The sequence below is a fragment of the Anoplopoma fimbria genome, chromosome 15 (genome assembly GCF_027596085.1).
Source record: "Anoplopoma fimbria isolate UVic2021 breed Golden Eagle Sablefish chromosome 15, Afim_UVic_2022, whole genome shotgun sequence".
Taxonomy (NCBI): Eukaryota; Metazoa; Chordata; class Actinopteri; order Perciformes; family Anoplopomatidae; genus Anoplopoma; species Anoplopoma fimbria.
The window spans coordinates 6,675,932-6,698,088 of NC_072463.1; the positions used below are offsets into that span (position 1 = coordinate 6,675,932).

The following is a 22,157-nucleotide window of genomic DNA, read 5'->3' on the forward strand; positions in this document are numbered from 1 at the left end:
GTTTTGTTGTTTGCTAATAAAGTTTTGTATCGGCTCATTTCCTGTTTGGAATGACGTCACAACGTGTTAAACGCTTTGCCCAGATCTCTGACTGCCAGGTTGTGCTCTGCTGCAAGGCTCTTAACCAGGGCTGTAGAAGCAAATGATCATATTTAATATGAGTGCTGTGTAATAAAAGATGTAATAATAAGATTCAACAACACACAATCAATTTATATTCCTTTTTCTTTTCTTTTTTTTTAACCATCTCTATACCGGTTTGCTGAAGATCATGGCACAAAACTAAGTGCATCAGTGGGACTTTTTAAACTTTAAGATCAGCTGACCACACACTATGTTTTTTGTTTTGTTTTGTTTGCTGAAGTTATGTGTTTAATAAACATTCATTTAATATTTACGATATTTGCAAAAGGTTATGAATCAATTAGTATGAAAGATACACATTTTTAAGGGAGGACAGGGACTCACTTCAACATGTGACATTATTTTTGTGTCTGAAACACCAGAAGCAGAAAAAGAAGACAAGATGCGATAGTTTCTTCTAATTTATGAAGTTCAGGAACTCTAACTGTGAGTGCTGTGTTATAAAAGATGCAATAAAGTGTTTTAAAAGTTGGTTTAAATGTTTGACAGCTGTGTTTCAGTGTTTGCTTGTAAATATCAACTTATTGAGTAATTATTAGCTCAGTAGAATGTCCAAAGCTAACTTTCAATATACAAGAATAAGTTGCAATATAAGAGGTCCTTGAAATATCCAGGTATGAATTTATTCAAATAAACATCTTCAGTGAACATTCAACCAGGGACGTCTGTTGCATGTTGTTCCTCGTCTCTCTTTCCCCTTATTTCCTGTCATCTCTCTACTGTTGGCTGTCTGATAAATGCACAAAATGTTCCCCCCAAAAATAGCATATTTAAAAACTATTTACAGGCCAGTGGTTTCTAGGCTACAGTTTGGGACCAAGGTAATTTATCGTACACAACATTTTTCATATTTTCTGACTTTTCTCAAATTGTTAGCATTTTCTTGTGAAATACTGGATATATGCAGTAAATAAGCACCACACTAAAGCTAAAATTAAATGTGATAAGATGTCAGATGGAGACATTATCTAATTTTAAATGTTCAGGAACTGTTGATAGTCCACTATAGTATGTTTTGAGTCATTTTGAAGTGTTTCTTCCATGCCAAAAGTACTGACCACGTGGAAACATTCATCATACTTTGTGCAACATGCCATACAATACTTAATATTATTACTGCATTGAGAATTGTGAAACGAGAAGACTCAAGTTGGTGCCTTAGAGGTTAGGCTACCTGAAAGACTTGACCGAGGGCATCATAGTCTTTATCATGAGTTGACCTTCACATGCATCTTCATCAGCTTCTTGCTTCTATTTTATTAAAATGTTACTTCATGCATTTACTTACTGTTTTATAAGCTATGAATAACATTCAATTTGCATCCAAAGATCTATCTTTTGTTTTTGATAATGTCAGATGTTCTCACTGCTACAGCTCCCCCTCTGGTGGAGTCTTGTGTTTGGTTTGGTGTTGCCAGGAGACTTCTTAAAACAGAGACAATTCTCTCCTGTATTCACTTCACCTGCAACACTCCTAATTATGGAATTTATGGAAAACCCTGAAGAGGTATGCTTACACAACAGAAGTTAATTTGAACTCTCTTTATGACACATATTTTTTATTGAGCATGAACTAAATTGAACCTAATGTTGAGTTTAGCTTCTTAACCAGCTTTTAATTTATAAATATCATACTAAAGGTTAAACTATATCTCTTGATTGCTTTTTTTTAATTAGGTGGACCAGTCTCATGAGAGGGAGAGGCTGAAGATGAGAATTGCTGTTTTGGATGAGAGTGTGAAATCCTGTGAGGTGGAGTGTAAAGCCAGCAGAGAGACGGTGCTGAGGCTGGTGGCAGAGCTGGAGCGAGAGAGGAGGAAGGCTGCCAGCAGTGCAGCAGCACTGGATTCACTCAAAGGGGTACTTACACAGCTTTTGAACTCTCCATACTCAAGTTCATACTACAATTACAAAATACAGTGCAACCATCAAAAAAGACTGTCAGACACCAGAAGAAAAGTCTGCAAAATGTTTTCAGTTTTTGGATTTTTCATTTTTTATTTATCAAACTGTTCCAGGGATATTTAGATATATGTTTTAGCCTTCTCTATACATCAAGGAATAACTTAAATAATTATTATAATAATGATAAAAAATTTTAGGGTTTGATAGTAATCAAATTGAGTATACAAATACTGGAATCAGCCTATAAAATAACCTCCATGTGTACATTTTTAACTGCTTTAATGTTTACTACTCCCAGGTTGATTAAACCAAAACACTGGTACAACATTGATGTCTTTGCTGCAGCCCTGTGGTGCAGTTCTGGAATAGAACCATTCAAAATCATACCAAAGTTTCTCCTGGACATGGTCTTACATAAAAAAAATCTGGCAACATTGTGTGTTGTGACTCTTTGTGGTGTGTTTACCTCCTTCAGGAGTTGGACGGCCTGGTGGTGGGCAGGAGGAGTGTCGAGATGGAGAGGGGAACTCTAATGGAGAGGCTCGACGCCAGCAAGAGAGTCATAGAGGCAGCGAGGCGAGAGTCCCATTGTTTGGAGAAACAGGTGGAGGAGCTTGAAAGAAAACTACAGACAAGCCAAGGAGAGAGCCAGGCAGCTGAGGAGAAGCTACAGATGTTCCTGAAGAAAGTGGCAGGCCTGCTGCAGGGGAAGTCTGAGAATGTCATCCTGCCCACAGAGAAAGATGTTTTACAAAACCTGGATAATGTCTGCAATAAGGTGAGGGATCAGAGCAGGGATTCGTGGCACAAATTGAAAGGAAAGAAGTCATAAAAGGTCAAGATTCCAGCACTTCAATCCTGAACAACTTTATTGTGAGAGAGCCCAATGCGAAACAAGTTGGTTTCACAATAAAGTCATAGCCTAAGGTATGGCTTTTTTGAACATAACACTGAATTTTCAGTGAACATATTTTTTATTTCTGATGCAATACAGTGTAAGCAGCATTTTAATATTGTTGCCGACTGTGGTAGAGCAAATTTTACTTATTTTGTTGGGTGGTTTAGGTGCATTTTTTGTGTTTATGATAAGTTATAATAATGATTAACAAGTAACTAGTACCTACATTTGTCAGATAAATGCAGTGGGGGAAAAAGTGTAAAATACCCTAAAAATTGTACTTATGGACAGCACTTGAGAAAATGTACTTAGTTACTTTCCAACACATTTATCCACATTTCCCTTTACATCAAATCTTGAGTTTCCATGTCTCAAAAAGCCAATCCTACTCTAACATATATAGCATCCTTACTACATTTCTTTGGACGCAGTTTTTGTCAGAGATAGAAGCCAGGCTGTGTCACGTCTCTGAGGAGCTGAGCGAGCAGACGGAGCTCCAGCACGGTGCACTGCAGAGGGCTCAGCTAGCAGAGCAGCAAGTCCAGGACCTGAGGGAGAGACTGCAAGGTCTGGAGACTGAGCTGCTGGCAGCAGACATGCAGCGTGACGGGCTGAGACAGAGTGAACAGCATGTGAGTAAAGTCAGGAGCAAAGAAGTTGAGAAAAATTATTTAGATGACAGATATATCCAGTTGTCTTTCATCCATTTTACTAAGTGTTTTTTTAACAGTATGAGGAGTTTCTGGAACAGCTGTCAGAGACAATGAAGGTTGACGGTATTGCTGTGGATCTAGGCTTCGACATGAGGCTAAAACTCATCCTGTCACGGGCAGAGCAGCTTGTCAAACAAGAGGCAACTGCTTTGGTGGAGAGCAAAAGTCTGACCTTCAGTCTGCAGCGAAAGGTTGGTTTCACAAATAGCTAGTGTCACCTGGAGTGTAATGTTGTGATGAAAGTTGTTGTGTTTCCATGAACAAAAATACCCCTGTAATCATAACTTTCCTTTTCCCAATAGTTTAAGTCACAGAAAGACCAACTAGAGAGCAAAGGACTCCACATCCAGCTCCTGAGGAAGAAGGTGTCCGACTTGGAGGAGGAGAAGAGGAGCCGTTCAGCGTTGGCTGTGGAACGAGACGATGCTCATCTGGAGGTCGGGAGGCTGAAGAAAAAACTGGAGCGTCTCCAATTAGAGCTGAAGGCTACCAAGCTGTCCAACACTGAGCTCAAGGCCCAGCTGTCCGTCACCAGTGAGCTCAAGGTAGAGGGGAGAGGGGTTAAGACCCCAAAAAATAAATGCAGAGGCATTTACACTTCATAATTTATCATGTGTTTGTGTTTATGTCTATGTTTTAAACTGTGCACCAGTTATGTAAAGCAGTTTTTTTCTGAAAACAACCATGTATATATTTTTTAAGTATCAGAGTATATGAGAGCAATAAAGCCATTGAATAACAGTTGCTTCACTGAACACCTCTGTCTGACGCGCCAAGTTGAAAGTCATGGAACATAGTCAGACCGTGCAGGAGCAGAAAAAGAGGCTGGATCAGCTGACGGAGGGGAAGTCCAAGGTGGAGAAGAAGCTGAACACAGTGAGCTCCGACCTGCAGAGCCGAGAGAAGAAGACCAGAGAGGACCAGCAACAACTCCACTCCCTCAGACAGAGCCTGACCCAGCTGTCCGACAGGGAGAGAGAGGTGAGGGAACGATGAGAAAGAAAAGTTTTGTTCAGCAACATCTGAACAAAGAGGTTCAGATGGTATGGAGATATTTACAGTAAGAATACGTCTTATGTATTTATAATTTTTTTGTGATTGCAAGGACATAAAAACTGGTACTTGTGGCACAATTATTGAAACTACAATCTCATGTAGCTATCCATAAATCTATTAACCAGGAATGCTAAACCATTAGCACTTTGTCTGCTTTATACTTTACAAGTTAGAAATTCTAAAACACACTTTGCAAATAACTACACAGTAATCTACATTAGACACGTCATTTAAAATGAAAAGCCTGTGTTTTTTGTTAGATAAATTAAAATTGAATTACCACACTCTATTTCAATCACCTGCACCCAGAAGGCACCTGGGAAATAACCTGTAAACCATTAGATAACTAAGATATCAGAGCGTGAACATTATTAATAAGATTAAGGTTTGCTTTTTTGGGTGCAAAACAATGAAGAGGGTTAGAGGACTGTAATTGCAATATTGTTTGTGCAGTGACTATGTTTATGTCATCTGTGTCTGATACTATTGTGAATATAAAAGTATTAACAATAAACACATTGCATTTGTATTCAGTCTGCTACAAAAAAAATGCCAAAGGCTCTATATAGCAGGTGTTTTATACTTGACCAACTTATATAGTTGGAATGTGGAAAGAGCTATTTATTGGTGTTTCTTTGTAAAATTGTGATTCAAAAATGCAATTCTAGAAGAGTTTAAATAGCTTTGAATGACATTTGTGTTTATTAGATATGTTGTATTTCGAGTACATGTTTTTGTTTTTTGTGTGTAGAGTTTCAACAAAGAGATCCCTGGTTTCAGAAGTAGTTTCTTAGCAGTTGTAAAAAGCTGTTAAATCAAACTAAAACATTTTTTATCTCCATCGTTCAGCTGCTGGATTTCCGGATGGTTGTTTCCCAGATGTTGGGTCTGGATGCCACAGCTTTGGCTCTTTCAAACTATGAAATCATCAAATCACTAGAGACCCTTCTTCACACTCATCACCACCATCACCTCCTCCATCATCATGTCAATATGCCCTGGCACTGTGCTACTCACCAGAGGCCTCATCTCGCCCAAATCCAGGACCTTCCTGACTGCTCCTCTTATGACCTTTCTACCTCCAGGTCTGCTTATCCAGGGGATGCAGCTCCACTTCATGAAGCCTAGATTTAAACATACTTAAGCCAAACTGTACTTAAATATTAATGTATTATTGTGGCCAAAATAGTATATCAAAATAAATCTTATACCGAATCAAATCATATATCAAACACCATATTATCCTATTTGTTTTTTCAGGAAAAGCTCAGTATAAATATGATTCACTGAATAAATATCACATTAAAAAAATAAAATAAAAAGACAAATATAAACATGAGGATTTGGCATTCATTGTTTTTGATGGTCGCATATACATACATTTTTCATATTTGTTTTTAACCATTATATACACATGTTAAATAATCTTTGACTGTTATACATCTGATACTGACGGTCATACAAAATATACAATAGTTCTGTATGTCATAATTCTCAATCTTAAAGTCGTATTTTATATTTTGTTAAAAAATAAAATGGCAAAATGTATAAAGACCATGGGTGACTGACGATGAAAGTTAAACTCTTGAAATGTGTGTGGCTTTGATATTAAAACACATGACTTGGTTTTAAAAAGAATCTTACATGAATCAATGTAATTCAAGTTAAAAATGGACACAATGACGGATGTAAGTAAATAAAAGGATGTAAGTAAATAAAAGCAAAAGCTGCATGCCAAAATACAGGTAAAAAAATAATTGCAATGGAAGATATATTAAATGTTTTTTGTCTGTTTGTTTAAGAAATGTTTGAGTTACAAGCAAATTCACAGGCTATACTTCAGCATTTAACTTTGGTGCTATCCACTGACAGATCCATTCAGAAAAATACGACATGTATGTGCCACTGAGTTGATCTCCAGTTCATTCATCCAGCAATGTCCACCGTGTCTTCAGTTCTGTTTCTCCTTCATCGACACAGCATTGCACAGAGCAACAAAGTCAGATGCTTGATCCTATGTGCTACACACAAAGTTATTTACTGTGGATGGCAGCTGTTTTTCTGCAGCACAAATGGATGACAAAGATCATTTTTTGCTCCCAACATAATACCTTTTTTTTATGGATATCAATGTAATTTCAAGTCAAGTCATACAGGTGCATGAATTCTGAAATGAAACGCTCGCACAGCCAGTCTACACTGGAGGTGGTCCGTTCGTGTAGCTGAGCATCGGGTAGAAGGAATGAGCAAAGTTGTTGGATTGAGAACAGTAGTCCTCCTCGGTCATTGGCAGCAGGAAGGCAATGACCACTAACAGGAGCAGGAGGAGCTGGAAAGGCAACGCGACCCAGAGGACGCGCCACAGAAACGAGGACCTAGGAACTGCCTCCGAGTCAGAAGGGAAGGAAACGGATCCAGCGTCGCTGCGAGACCTGTTCACACACACACACGCATTCACAACACAGCAGCACAGACGTTTAGTTACTCACATCGGTCAATAAGAACAAATGAAATCCTGCTATCTGGTTTGACATCTGACTCCCTAATTCAGACCTGTGTAATCACATTACAACGGCCACCTTAAATGTGTTTTTATTCCACAAAAATAAACTCAGTGAAAATAACTGACAAATTAGATTAGTCTAATTTAATAAACAAACTTAATTTGAACTGTAATATAATATCCTTCTCTCCATACGGCTTATTGTTTAGGTGTTGTCTACCAATTCTCAATCCAAATAAGAACTCAGTTCAGCGATGGAGGAACTGCGTGACAGTGCTTATAGAGACCATGGTATATTTGAAAGACATCACCAACGTGGTTCAAAAACAATGCCTGGACAATGTTTCACACTGTGATCTACATGCTGACTCAGACTCGGTGGCTAAACACAGTTACAAAGACAGTCACAAAAGCATACATACTGTACAATCCTGCACCAAACAGACACATTTATTATGTGAGCTTGCATTCCTTTGTAAAGGATGTTAGGATAAAAGACGACAGGCATGCTGCAAGTATCAGCTGCATTATCACACGTTTTTATAAAGGACTCTTTGAAAGTCCTGTTGGAAAAATGCAAAGCATGCCGAGGCAAGAGCAATAGCAATTAGAAACAGCCTCTTTGACCAGGTAGTTTTGGTAAGCTTTTCTGCAGGAAGAATATGTTAATTTGCTTTCTTGCTAAGAGTTGGATGAGACGAATGATACCACTCTCAAATCTGGAGACGGTTAGCCTAGTTTAGCATAGGACTGGAAGCAGGGACTAACAGCTGCACTACTTCCATGCTTCCAGCTCTATCAAAGAGAGCTCCCAGCAAGAAAACTATCTTCCCAAAGTGTCATACTAGTTAACTGTATAATATAAAGTCACCCTCACCCTCAGTAAAACTGTCTTCTTTTAGCCTCCAAGGTTAGAAGCCAAGGTCAACTAAGGGAATGATTGTAAAGAAGCTCACTCACACTTACCTACTGTTAGAAACAGGCCTGCAGTACTCTCTAAATGTATTTCATTAAATTGATCCCTGACTCCAGGAATGCATGGACGTTAATGATGTATGAATTATTCTCAGGATGTCCTATGTTACCAAAAGTGCCCCTTACCACTTTACAAATGGAGACCTGAGACTCACAGATGACAGACTGAGGGGGGGGAAATGGCAGATAGTTGGTGAAATAGCAGCAGCAGCAGAAGAAGAAGAAACGTCACACACACACACACACACACACACACACGAGAGAGTGAGAGAGAAAGAGAAACTGCAGCCTTTCGCATTGTTCATTGCAGACATTTACTGGCTCGGCAATTTTAGGAAAAAGGGTGTGTGTGCTCAGTAACAGCGAGGGAGTGTTAGATATAGAGAAATATTTGTGTTATACATAGTAAATGCCCTCTGGTTAGCGATATTAAGCAGCCAAGGACATCGCTGGAGAAGAGGCGTCGCACCATCCCATGTGAAACTCTTTCATTTAAGGATGTGTGGGCAGCATTGCACCTCATCACCGAGCCTACACAGAGCGTCTAGACTGACAGAAGATGATGGAATTCACTATCATGAGCTGCTAAGCTGGCACAAAAACTGAAATTGGGATCTTTTTTTGTATATTTTAAAAACACAGCTGTTGTTGGGAAGGATTGGAAAGCATGAATAGGCCTCCAAATGCATCATGGGCTGATGAGTTCCATTATCTTCTGCGTGTGCTAGAAACCAACAGAAAGGTACCTGTGCTGTGGACTGCTCACAGAGGGTCCAGGCTGTGACAGACTACGGCTACATTTGCCCCGTTGCTGTTTGCAATGAACAGGGGGGGGGAGGTAAAAGAAAGAAAGTATGTTTCAGTCCAGGCAAATCAAGACAAAGCTACCGATGAAAAGAAAACTCCCAAAAAGAAAGAAGAGCAGTAACAAAATCATATGTGAAGGTAGATTTTGTAAACCTTGATAACAAGGAATCTGGCTTTTTCAAAGTGCGTGACTACTTTGAAGTGCTTCGGCTTGGGAGTGCAACAAACGTATTGCATATAGGAAGCTACGAATAATGCATGTGATGCATGGATTTCTTTGATAACACTGACATTTAGTCACATACACATAATATAAGCAGCGGCATGCTTATTTGGACTGATATCAAGATAAGATAAGATAATCCTTTACATCATTAATCAATACTGGTTCTTGAAGCCTACAATTCAAAACAAAATATGATGTCATGCTTTCTACATCATAAAACCACAGTTTATATTCTTCTTTTGTACATTTAGCAGTTTCATGATAGCCAGTATTCCTGAGAGTAACATTACAGGGATCTAACCAAAACTAGAGTGAGAAGATATTAAGAGGAAAGTTTATTTGGGAAAAAGGATTTGTAGGACAGAAGTCTTTTTTTTTAGTGTGGAAATACTGGACGAGAAAAAGTGATAGCTAGGGCAGAACTGAAAAAGTCATCCAAGGAAAAGAAGAGGAAATAAAAAGTTAGATAGAAAGGTTTCCCCAGTTGTCTTGCAGGAGTTTGCTCTGGGAATATACGACATGCATGAAGAGTAAAAGGCTGGAAAGAAGTTCAGAAATCAGAGGGAGGGAGTGTAGAGTAGGTCGTGGAGGTGTAGAAAGGTGTGAGGAGAGATCTTGGGATGACAGGGGTGAACATGGCCTTCAACGGGGCATTTGGGGCACAAGTTACTGTATGCAATGTAACCGGGGTAACCGAACACCTGGCTTCACATAGAGCAGCATGTACAGGTAGATGAATACGTTACCGATCGTCGTCGACTTGGCGTACTCCTTCCTGATACAGGACTGAGGGAACCGGATGTGTCCAGCTCATCAGCAGATGACCAAGATGACAGATCCTGACAAAGGAAACGTTTACACAAAAGAGAGAGAGAGCAAGAGAGAGAGAGAGACATGACAAATCAGACAGAGGTAGGAAAGTAGCAGCCTTCCATTCCAATTATACTTTCAATAATTTACCTAAAACACTGCATAGGTATATAGTAAGTGAAGATCTACCTGTTGACTGCTTGTGATGTCCAGTATCTTGGCCAGCTCTCTGAGGTCTCGGGTCACTTCCTTTAGCAGCAATTTGAGGCGGTTCCCAATAACATGAACCTTCTCTTTGGCCTCCAGGCAGTCGCTGCCCTGAGAGTTGACCAGCAACTGGAGGGACATGTCTTGCAGAGAAGCGACTTTGAGCTGGGAGTCCAGCAGCTCCTGGCGGATTTGCTGTGGGGATTGTGAATTTGAGACATGAACACTAAAACACCAGGAGAACTAGGAGTATTCATGCAGTCCTGTTGTATTTTAAATAGATATTGCGATACTTTAATCCATATTGTTTAATCAGGATGTATATTTATTTTCACCTGGGCTATAACTATGACCTTGCACCCCTATTAAAGTGTTGGGTCAAAATGTACAGTTTTTATTCATGATCCAATGAATGATCTAAAAAAAATAGCCCCTATTATGTTTAATTCATTTCACAATTTTGGATGCAATATTTGGTTAAATACACAAGGATATAAATAATTTAGATAATTAAGATATTCTCAATTACTGTCCAACAGAGGGTAAATCCTAACAGGAAGGATAATGCACTTTTATGTGAGGGTTAAAATATGACCCAATATATCACCAATCATTGTTGTGTTTATATATTTACTTATACAATATTTTCTGTACCGTAAGTGATTTATGATGCGCGTGGAGAGTGTCACTGTCCTGGATGGGGTCGATGGGAACCACCTCATTCCTCCTGCGGTCGATATTTTCCAACCAGAGCAGCAGACCATGACTCATCTCATGGAAGTCCTGTTAGTCAGGTGTGGATCAGAAAAGAATGCGTGATTACAGCTCTATGAAACAATCTCACATAAACATTCAGAACAACTGCTCCCTGTCTTAATCTTGATGACTGGCACCTACTTGACATTGCATGAGAGCTTCCTGTAATGAAGACCTCCACTCCTCCAGTGAGCTTCCCAGTTTGTCCCAGTGGTTGTTCATGTCTTTCAGTTTGGCCTGCAGCTCTCGGGACTCCTCTGTGTCTGACTGTAGAAACTCAGCACTGCACAGATTGATGGACAGCACGATAGCTTTGCGTTTGTCGTACGCCTTCTGCAGCTCCTGTAGACAAACAATGTTTATTTATATTTTTGCTTTCACAGACTTAAAAACTATATTTATTTAAAAAGAGAAAACTAAAAAAGTATCAAAACATACCATGTTAATGTACTACCAAAAAGAAAACACTGATACCTTGAGCTTTTTGATGCGCTGCTCTATGGTCTGGATGTCCGTGCTGAGGTCCAGCCTCCGCTGCTGCTCCAGCTCTTCCTCCGTCTCTCCCAGCCAAGTCCAAACTTTGTTCAGGTCAGAGTTCAGCTGCTGCCACTGCTGCTGGTTCTGCTTTGTGCGCAACTCTTTGCTGAGGTCCTGAGCCTGCAGGAGCTCCCAGCGCTCAATCACTCCTAGATTACAGGGTGCAAGAGAAAAAACGATTCACTACATTTGGAACATTTACACATTTCAACCTTTTTTTTTCATGCACATTCATTTAAATGTTTGGTAATGTAGGATACATGCATGCAGGATTGGTTTATGTGTCATATTACCTGATGTCTGGGACTCTGAGCTACTGGGATCTGCCAGTCCAGACACCGCGTCTTCCTCCTCCTTCAGCTCATAGCCCATCCTCTTCACCGTGTCAATACTGCCCCGACACTCACCCATCAGCCGCGTCTACAGAATCGACGTATGTTAGGTTAAACAATGATATTTTGTATAGTGCAATCAGTGTACGCTGATTATATTTCATAGGACTTGACATTATTTAAATACATAGTTAGTTTTTTTTAGATCTCATACTAATGTGATGGTTGTTAGATTACATTTAATAGACCAAACAGAACTAATTATCACTTCATGTTCGCTGAAAAACAGGATATTTCATGAAACGTTTTTTGGGCCTCATTTAGCTGTAAGAGCATCACATACATATCCCATATACGAGGCATCCAGCTCTGTGCTCGTGGGTGTGCGGCTGCGGTTGCTGTCCATTTGTTGAAGATGGAAACGGCTGGAGTCCAGAGGGTGAACATGTGAGTCCGTAGAGGCAACCTCTCCTGTAGGCACAACATAAACTGGTCATCTTTACAGATTATGATCACATATTGTATCATGATGGTTACTTGAAATATTTGTACACACCAAGAAGAGATTAGGCCCCGTTCAGACAGAGAAACACAAGACTTAGAGAGTAAAGAATGAGTTGAAACAAGTAGACTGGAATGCAGATTAGTTTGTGGATCACTTGTGACTCATGTTGCCAAGTGATCCACCTCACACACTCATCGCAGTGCTCTCCTGTCCTGCTTGCATTACAAGTTGCATTCCTCATTTAAAATAAAGAGCTCAAAATCATTTTTCTTATGTAATGCACCTCTGTGTGAACGGAGCCTTTGAAAAGTTTACTTTAAACAAATCTGCAATCCCTTCAACAAGAAGTTCAGACTTGTTCATTGTGATAATATAACAACATGCTTTTCTTAAACACAAAAAGCACATCAAATAACTCTGAAGGTTAGATTCACAGCACACTCAAACAAAAGTAAGAAAGCCAGTTAGAAAGAAGGGTTAGGCTGAATTCCATTTCAGTTCTGCTGACATTAGAAACCAAAGCAGAAACAGTGAATTAAAGGAGTAAAAATGGAATTGACCCTATCCCCCGGTGTTAGAAAGTGTTGCCGTTGGTTACAGCCTGTGCCCAAAGTGTATATAAGAGAGGAAATCAACACAAATCAAAGTCCAAGCCGGTGATTAGGCTATAAGTATGGTATCACTCAGTGAGCTGTTATTTCTGGCCCCAAACACTTGTGGCATGCTGGGGGTCTGCTGTTGCCTACCAGTGGAGGACCTCAGTGTTTGTTCTGTAAGTTTAACATAGGCCTCTGGGCTCTCTGGGATCACTACATCTGGAAGAAACATTATACAGTACACACATTCAGCATTGGGCATTACACTGTTTGACTCCATGAGCTGGTTAACCTGGTATCCATCTGCTGTTTTTAAGCTTGTTTGATGCACCATCAGATGGATGGAGATGCCTGTTATCAGTCAAAGGAAAATACAGTCTATTGACAATATGTTTTGTGACAAACGGTACTCACCCAGCATTTAATATAAACCATGTCAAGTATTAGCTTATTCTCCTTGGTCCACGGCTCAAACCCAAATCATTAGCTGAGATAATATGTTTTTTTGGCTAAAGAGTTATTGTATGTTGTCAACAATGTACTTTTTGTGAGATGGTTCAAGGCTTTAAAAAGTCTATTATAACAAACTCTTCTAAAACAATCAAATCCAACATTGAATTTAACTGTATTTAGTGCATATTATCTGGAATTTGATGCTACATGAAATTCTTGAGAGATATTCCTTTACTACCACTCATATATACTTGCTAACATTTAGTTCCTGTAGGCAAACCCTTTTTTCCATCTGCTTAGGGAGAGCAAAAGTCATAGTTGGCCATTGAACAGCAACCTATAACTGTTTTACATTTAGTGACTCCCTCAGCCACACTTCTGCTGGACTCGGGTTGGCAACGGGTCACTAGCTAATAAATTGGACAGTGAAGAAGAAAAATATTATTCTGCTACACTTTATTGTTTTGTTCTGACTTTTATCAGATCTTTGTTTTTTTTCTTATGAAATACTTGATAGTTTTACCACTTTATGCCCTAATTATTCAGTTAGTAACCATTATCAAAGTGAAACAACCTGAGAAATTTAGAGGACAATCCTCATTGGTGGAAGTGCTGACAATTCAAAGATGTAACCTGTGACCACAGACTCTGCATCAGGGATCATAAACCAAAAAGGTTGTGAACCACTAGATTAAAGATGCTCTCCATTTTCACTTGAAACATTCTCTGTTTTCTACATCTCAAAAATAGCAACCATACATCATACACCAAGTCTAAGTTAACACCTTAACTTTAAACAGACTGCTGTGCGTGTTTAGAAACTAACCTGACAGGGCTGAGGTGGGCCGCTGGAGGAAGTCCCCCTCCTCACTCTGCTGTTCTCTCAGGGCCCTGCTGGCGCTCTCCAGCCCGCGGCTCAGGTCGTAGTCGTGGTCCCACTCCAGGGGAATGGAGTCCACGCTGGCTGGGGTGTCCCTGCCTGAGCGCTCGGTCCTGAGCTGGGCTGCCAGGGAGGCCGAGCGGCCAGATGACGGCAGAGGTGACAGGAAGCCATCCCCCAAACGCTCGCCCCATGGGAGGCCGGACAGATCACCAGGCTCGTCCAGCTCCAGCTCTCGGTCCGAGAATGACACTTCGGTATCATCGTCTGCAAGCTGAAGAAAAAAGCACATACATAACATATACAGTTTTAAATGCATAAAAAACATTATTTTAGACTCCTATTTAGTATCTGGAATCAAGCAACTTAAGTTGGTGAAATCATGTTTTATTAAAAATATACAATCTTTGCTATGCTCTCAATCTGGGGCCTTACAGGAAGCCTAATGAGCTTTTTGTAGTAGCGCTCCACTCGACCAAACACTTCCTGGCAGTAGCGCTGCAGCTCCTCCAGCTCCTCCTCGATGACAGCAGCATCCAGAGGCTCGCTCTTCTCTATCAGCGCCTCTCCCTGGTGGAAGATGTGCTCGATCCTGGCCGTAGTGAGGGAGATCTCCTGTTGGAAAGACTGTGGGACCGAAGGAGGAAGAGAACCGATAAACAAATCCTCAGAAATTCTGTTTTTCATGCTGAACACAAGATCCTTTCACAGTCTCAATTTCTAAATGCATGACATTTTCCAGATGTTAAATTATTTTGATGCTCAGCATGACTTGTGACAAAGTCAACTTGTAATATCAGTTAGTCTAACTGCTCTTCAAAATGGCAAACATCAGAGAATGAGATGAAAGGGGTTTAACATTTTTTAATAAATTTGGGACGCTAAATGCCGTCTCTTATTTGATGAAATATTAAACTTTGATATTAAAATGTTTTGATTAGAAATGTATTCATACTATTTCAATAATTGCATGTAATGTTATGATGTTTTCACGGTGCCGGTACCGGTGGACCGGACGGCTCATCCTCCTGTATACCGGTGTACCGGTGGACCGGACGGCTATATATATTTTCAAGTTCTGATTTTTAAGATCTTAAGTTAAAATAGGTTTGTTCAATATCATCTATTATCTTTATTTAATGTTTCATTCTCTTTATTTAATGTTTCATTATCTTTATTTAATGTTTTATTTTCTTTATTTAATGTTTTATTATCTTTATTTAATGTTTCATTCTCTTCATTTAATGTTTCGTGGTTTGTCACAGTCGCGGTGCAGTGACGTCATGTGGTGACGTCAGAAAAATGGTGACGTGTTCAAATTTATTCACCGATAGATTTTTTTTTTTTTTTAAATTCAATAACTTTATTGAGACATTTGTTCATACATATAAAACACAATATATTTATATATATATATGTATATATTTAAATTTTCAAGTTCTTATTTTTAAGATCTTAAGTTGATGCCACGAAGGCTGCAATATCATCTATTATCTTTATTTAATGTTAAAAAATGTAATGTTTTATTCTCTTTATTTAATGTTTCATTCTCTTCATTTAATGTTTTATTCTCTTTATTTAATGTTTTAATATCTTTATTTAATGTTTTATTCTATTTATTTAATGTTTCATTATCTTTATTTAATGTTTTATTCTCTTTATTTAATGTTTCATTATCTTTATTTAATGTTTCATTATCTTTATTTAATGTTTCATTTTCTTTATTTAATGTTTTATTTTCTTTATTTTATGTTTCATTCTCTTTATTTAATGTTTCATTCTCTTCATTTAATGTTTTATTCTCTTTATTTAATGTTTTATTATCTTTATTTAATGTTTCGTGTTTGTCACAGTAGCGGTGCAGTGACGTCATGTTATGATGTTTTCACGGTACCGGTGTACCGGTGGACCGGGCGGCTCATTGCATGGTTATTTTGAGTAAATTGTTTAGTTTTACAGTGTGCTTTATATATATCCAATTCCTTATTGCTATTATTAAAACTTGAGAAATGTTTAGATTAACAAAGTAGAAAAAGTCTTTCAATAGTTTTCCAAACATATCAATAGCTAAAAAAAGAAGAAGAATACTTGATGGGCATTTCACATCAAAATTGAACTACTTTCTAGCTCACTTACTGAGTCTGTTGGGCAATCCCTATGCAAAAATCTTGAGGAATTCTAAAACTACAATAATTCTAAAAAGAATAAACACATCAATATAAATGATTTAAACCTGTTAGTTTGCTTTGCAAACACTTTCCAGACAATGTTGTTGTTCTGGCACTTTGTGACAAACCTACCCTGAGTTGTTTGATCTTGGCCTGAATGTCACACTCAGAGAAGTGTTCGATGTTGGTCAGCTGCAGGTCCATCTCTGTCAGCCAAACCAAGATGCCGTCTCTGGCTGTCTCAAACTCCTCTCTCTGACTAATAAAGTGCTGCATGTTTGAAATAGAGATGCTGCTGTTAGTTTGATGCACTAGTGCATTGTGCAAGTATAATGTACATAGTATATAATAAGCTTCATTAGTCATTGATTTAACATATAATGAAAGGGCAGATCACAGATTCTACAATCTAACATAAAAGTGAGGAGAAAATCCCAAAATGCATGTGGAGATTGAACTTTGATTTCAATAAAGAAATCATGAATGTAATGATGCATGTACCTTTAGCCTGCGGAGGATGGATGCCACCCTCTTCTGCAGGTTGTCCCATCGCTGATTGGCATCGTTAGCCATCTCCCTCAAACGACAGGAAGAGTCAGTGCGGTTCTCTCTGGCCAGACGGCGGTATTGCTTATTAATTAACTCCAGCTGGGTGAGGCTTTCGTGGACTTGCCTCTGAAAGGCCTACAGACACACAGAATCTTATCAATATCGTCCTGATCAACAGAACCATCTAACTGGGTCAAAAAAGAAATGTTGTCAAGTTTTTAGTTGTATCGACGGAATACTTTTGCAATACCTCAAATTTCTTAAGTTCCTCCTTGGCTACAGTGTACAGAACATCAGAGGAGTTGGGCAGAGCAGCAGTCTTTTCTGAAGTGGCCAGCCACTCCTCAAATCGTGCAAACTCATCCAGGAATTTCTGCCATAATCGCCACGTCTCTTCAATCCTATCGGAGGAAAACATGTCATATTTACATACAATAATAACAATGACCTGTTTCCCATCCATACTATTACATGCTACACTCTTTTTGTTCTCATCTGGCATCTTACTTGATTCTCCTCTCCATAGACAAGGCACAGATGCTCCTCCAGCGGCGATCAAGGCTACGAGTCGCCTGCTGGATGGAGTCGCACTCTGCATCGGTGGCGCAGGCGTCACAGTCGTGCAGAAGCACCTCACACAGATTCAGTACGGACGCAACTCCTGTACTGTGTTTCTCTATGTCACGCTGAAGCTCCTGAGAGGTGAGAAAAGAGAAGTGTCATAGGAGAATGATACACAGTGAGGGAGAGAGAGAGAAAGGGAAAAATAATGACGTAATGTAAAATAATGACTTTTGATTTGTTTAGTTAATCGAAAAATTCTAAAGATGAATACAGTCAGAAGGACCATTTTCACTACTGACTTATAGCTATAATAATGTGCCATTAAAGGATCACAAAATTATTAATAACTAAAAAGTTTTTGATTTAGCTGTCCCATTAAATAAGTGCTTCTCTATTTGAGGAAAAAGAATGACACTTAGATCCATGCAAAAAGTAGAATGTAATACTTCTGAACAACAGGGAAACTGCTCAGTGGTCGTTTGAGGTTGCAGGTTAACATTAAAATGCTAAAGTAAGATTCTAAAATCCACAATAAAGTATTGTACATATGTTATGCACTGTGCTGTACTTTATGTTACCTGCTGCAGATCGAGCTTCCGCTGAATCTCCTGGAAGTCACAGGAGTCGTAGGCGATGGGTTTGGACAGCTCGGTCTCGATGTGGGCCAGCCAGGAGCGAAGGCTGCTCATATTCTTATCCAGCTGCTGCACAGCCACCAGAGTTTCTCTCAGCTTCTTCACTCTATAAGCATAATTCATTCAGCTCTGTGAGTAATCTATGAAATACACTCTAGCACTTAAGGAAAAAAAGCACTCTTAATACCAAAACAAATTACAGGACTATTTAAGTTTCTCAGGTGTGAGTGTGTGTCTTTTCACCTGGCTCCGATGAGATCCAGGAGGTGCTGCCAGCGGTCGCTGACTTTGGTGAGTTTTGTTCGATTTCGGCTGCTTTGCTCGTGTGACTGGCTCTGGCCAGGCGCTCTCCCAGCTGGTGCAGCTGCAGCTTGTTCTCCTCAGCCACAGTGATCTCCTCCTGGTAGTCCTGAGACACAATGCAACACAAACAATTAAAAAAGTTTAAATGCTGTGTCTAAAAGCTTGGCAATAGCTGCATTTTTAAAAACATGCTAATTGTATATTTCTGTTTACCTTGCGGAGCTTCTCGATCATCTCCTCAATGCTGATGTCTCCATTTTGGGAAACCTTGCTCTCCATGTTGGTGAGCCACTCGCAGAGCTCCTTGTACCTTTCGCTGAATACCGTCCACTCATTCAGCTTCTCACTCACCTGCTGCCTGCGCAGTGACAGCTGCAGAGGCACAGCAACATATATATTCAGTTAAGTGCATCGCTGTGCAAAGTGCATAAAAACAATCAATGAATGCATGTTAAATTTCAACAAAAGTGCATTCATGTCAAAGAGTCTCAAACGGAAGCAGTGTTAGAGATGGCTGCACCATGACTGATTCATTTGCATCAAGCAGCGAGTGTCTGCTTCTGTGTGTTTCCTGTGTGCGTATTTTATCTACTCGACACAGGATGCGACTCACAGGCTTGAGGTTTAGCTTTGCATGCAAAAGCTACGGCTTTGGACCGTTAAGTTCCTTTTTAAAAATGTTTGTGAAATCACATTGTGAGTTTCATTTAAGTAATCTGAGGAACAGTGAACACTATATTCATAGGTTAAAGCTTCTTTAGAACTGTGCAAATGAATGTGAGAATAAACTCCTTATTTCTAACACTTGTTCTACCTTGCATTTCTAAAACTCATTCATCATATAAATGTTCTGTCTTTCATGCATATGATGGTAAACTGTATTTGATGATGGGGAACTGACACTGGCAAGACCAAAGTGTAAGTCTTTTGTAAGTATAAGTGATTTTGTTTGACACTAGCACCATCATTTGGTATCTCAAGGAACTGCAGAGACAAGAGCAGTGTATCAGATAGTGACACCTACGAGTGGTAAATACCGTGTGATACAGGGCCTGGGGATGAAGTCATTGGAAATAGTTTTATTTGAATAATGCTCCAAAAGATGATCGGATATGCAGCATAGAGTATATTCAGAAAATCAGCTCTGCAAAGGTACTGTTTGGTGAACTATACCTGGTGGCAGATTTCGTCCCATTGTCGATGCAGCAGCTCAATTCTCTCCTGTAGGACAGACAGGTCCTCAGCGCTGATGTAGCAAGACAGGGACTCTCGCAGCACATTCAGATGGGCCAGATCCCCAGTCCAGCCATCAAATGTGTTCTCAAGGTCCTATAATTGAAACGTTATTATCATTATTAAACATAAATTTGTACATCTTGAAGACAAACTCAACGCTGATGAGACAATTTATTCAAATACCTCTATATTGATTCCACACTTTTTTGGTCAAGGTCCCCAAAGCAATGTAACATTTTAGCCTTGTGTTACTGGTGTATAATATTTCCATTGTGTAAAATGACATACATAATGAAAAGCTTCTTACCTTGCAGCGCATCTGCTCAGCTTGCAGATCCTCGTGGTGATCAGGAAGAGGCTGAGAGAGCTGCCGTTTGAAGGCTCTGAGTTTTTCAAGGGATCCACCAATACCTCTCTCACACCTCTCCCAGTCCTGCACATTACACAAACAACGGTTGCAACTCCATCAGTACTATATAATTAAGAATTAAACAGTGAAATAATAGTGGTTTCTCCATAAATTTCTCTATAATGACTTGTTTGGCATTCATCATTTAAACCACAAGTAAAAGCTTGTTGAAGTTTAGAAAAAACAAAAGCAGGGCATACAAACATGCCCCTAAAATGCCAACACATTAATAGTGTCCCTCATATGTCCCCTGAGGTTCCCTATACTCCACAAGTTGCTGGCAATTTGTCAGGTTTACCCTTAACAAGGTGGCAAGCTCTTTCTTCTGTTCGTCCAGACAGGTGTTGGCATGTTTCCACCGCTCCTGGATATCAGTAAGCTCCGTCTGCAGGGCCAACTCCGCCCGGCTATCAGCCGACAGGAGCAGTTGTCTTCCAGCCTCCACTGTCAGGATGTAGCTGCCCTGCTGACGCTGCAGCACCTTTTCCTTCAACTAAACCAGAAAGCACAATCACACAGACCTGTCAATCTCCTGCCCGACAACACATGGAGTTATTACAGTTACATCTTATACAGGTGGAGTTTATCACTTCAAGAAATATGAGACCTTATTGATTTTTAAGATCCCTTGGCCCCCGATCTGCATCAATTCTTGCTGTAGCTCAATGTTTACTAAGTGGGTTTATTCTCTCCTCATTTTGATCTCCAGAGTATTTTTTGCCAGAATCCACTGCATAATACATCTTAATCACCCTGGCAGAGAGATATATATCTGTTCATTAGATTAGTGGGTGGACTAAACATAAAATGTGTGTCTTTCTCTCCAGCACCACCTAGATAAATATGAGATGTGTGATGAGATGTGTACTCTGTAAGCTGTTACACTATATACCTGGACAGCGTCCAGCATGGACCGGGCTTGTTGCAGAGGAATGGCGGACCCTGCCTGAAGGGCTTCTGCAGAGTGTGAAACTTCCACCAGCCATTTGCGCAGCTTCTCCACCATTTCTCTGTAGCGCTGCCACTGTCGTATCAGACCGTCAATGATGCCCCGCCTCTGTTGAGCACGCCGCACCACGCCCTGCCACTGGTTACTCAGGAGAGTCAACTTCAGGTTGAACTCATCTCTGCAGGAGAGGGAAGTTGTTTAATTGTCAAAGGAAGACTTATGATGGATTTTTTGTGGTAACAGAGAAAAATGGATTTACAAGGTTGAGCAATCTTCTACTCTTAATGTATAAAATATGAAACTAACAGATTAGAAACAATGTGATTTGGGGTTCTTTACCTGTCATCCACCTGACCCTGCTCCAACATCTTCTGTCCATCGCTGATGATAGAGTGGAGGATCTGCTGGCGACTGAACATCTCGGTTTGGAACAACTGGAAGACAACATATTGATGATTAATGATTATCAAATTAAAAAAGCAGCTGTTTGAGAGTCTTTTTCTTCAAAATGAACTCTCACCTCATGACCTTTTTGCTGCTCAATCAAACTCTGGTAGTTCCCAGAAATCTCCACTGCCAGATTCTCTTCCGTTTGGACCAAGAACTCCATCCATGTTTCACACTTCTCCAGAAAGGTCTGCTGCTGCAGCAGGAAGGACTGGAGTTTGCTGTGAGGAGAAAACAAAATACTTAATTTTTATGCCCACCCATTCCATCATCCCAGTCAAACTGGACATTGGCCTTTATTGAACATCCGTGGTGTTATCAATGTTTTCTTGAAACTGTGCTGGGAAGCCACATTTATTTTCAGAAATGGATATCTGCCTGGAAAAGGTTTGCACATTTTTCTTTAATATTTATCATATATTCCATGTCATACCTGAATCTCTCTGTGGTCTGTGCTGAGGCTGTTGACCAGCCCCTGTTGAGGTTCTGCATGCGCTTGATCTCTGAATCGTTTAGAGGGAGCCGGTAACCAAGTTCATTAAGACGCTCCAGTTCAGGAGCCATACTGCTGAATTTCAGCATGAGCCTCTGTAG

General features: G+C 39.8%; 2 protein-coding genes across 2 annotated transcripts in view; one reads left to right on the forward strand and one right to left on the reverse strand.

Annotated features, from left to right (window-relative positions):
- Positions 1 to 1,624: 1,624 nt before the first annotated feature.
- Positions 1,625 to 5,847, forward strand: ccdc170 (coiled-coil domain containing 170). Its single transcript, XM_054614404.1, has 8 exons — positions 1,625 to 1,651; positions 1,831 to 2,004; positions 2,525 to 2,827; positions 3,379 to 3,579; positions 3,678 to 3,851; positions 3,963 to 4,205; positions 4,438 to 4,641; positions 5,566 to 5,847. The coding sequence occupies exons 1-8, from the start codon at positions 1,625 to 1,627 to the stop codon at positions 5,842 to 5,844; spliced, it is 1,605 nt and encodes a 534-aa protein (XP_054470379.1). The 3' UTR covers positions 5,845 to 5,847.
- Positions 5,848 to 6,903: 1,056 nt separating this feature from the next.
- syne1b (spectrin repeat containing, nuclear envelope 1b) overlaps positions 6,904 to 22,157 on the reverse strand; it is a 79,497-nt gene continuing 64,243 nt past the window's right edge. The window contains 27 exon segments of the mRNA XM_054614389.1: positions 6,904 to 7,148; positions 8,941 to 9,005; positions 9,974 to 10,066; positions 10,227 to 10,439; positions 10,899 to 11,027; positions 11,142 to 11,342; positions 11,475 to 11,686; positions 11,831 to 11,957; positions 12,213 to 12,340; positions 13,121 to 13,189; positions 14,250 to 14,577; positions 14,739 to 14,930; positions 16,604 to 16,741; positions 16,973 to 17,155; positions 17,271 to 17,421; positions 17,528 to 17,715; positions 18,163 to 18,325; positions 18,463 to 18,520; positions 18,523 to 18,628; positions 18,736 to 18,894; positions 19,696 to 19,851; positions 20,066 to 20,191; positions 20,466 to 20,660; positions 21,060 to 21,294; positions 21,456 to 21,550; positions 21,637 to 21,784; positions 21,997 to 22,151. Of these exon segments, the coding sequence (XP_054470364.1) occupies positions 6,911 to 7,148; positions 8,941 to 9,005; positions 9,974 to 10,066; positions 10,227 to 10,439; positions 10,899 to 11,027; positions 11,142 to 11,342; positions 11,475 to 11,686; positions 11,831 to 11,957; positions 12,213 to 12,340; positions 13,121 to 13,189; positions 14,250 to 14,577; positions 14,739 to 14,930; positions 16,604 to 16,741; positions 16,973 to 17,155; positions 17,271 to 17,421; positions 17,528 to 17,715; positions 18,163 to 18,325; positions 18,463 to 18,520; positions 18,523 to 18,628; positions 18,736 to 18,894; positions 19,696 to 19,851; positions 20,066 to 20,191; positions 20,466 to 20,660; positions 21,060 to 21,294; positions 21,456 to 21,550; positions 21,637 to 21,784; positions 21,997 to 22,151 (4,251 nt within the window). The 3' untranslated portion in view covers positions 6,904 to 6,910.

Coding starts and splice junctions, on each gene's coding strand:
- ccdc170 (XM_054614404.1), top strand. CDS start 1,625: ATGGAATTTATGGAAAACCCTGAAGAG. Junction 1,652..1,830: donor TTATGGAAAACCCTGAAGAG/GTATGCTTACAC, acceptor TAGGTGGACCAG/TCTCATGAGAGGGAGAGGCT. Junction 3,580..3,677: donor TGAGACAGAGTGAACAGCAT/GTGAGTAAAGTC, acceptor TTTTTTTAACAG/TATGAGGAGTTTCTGGAACA.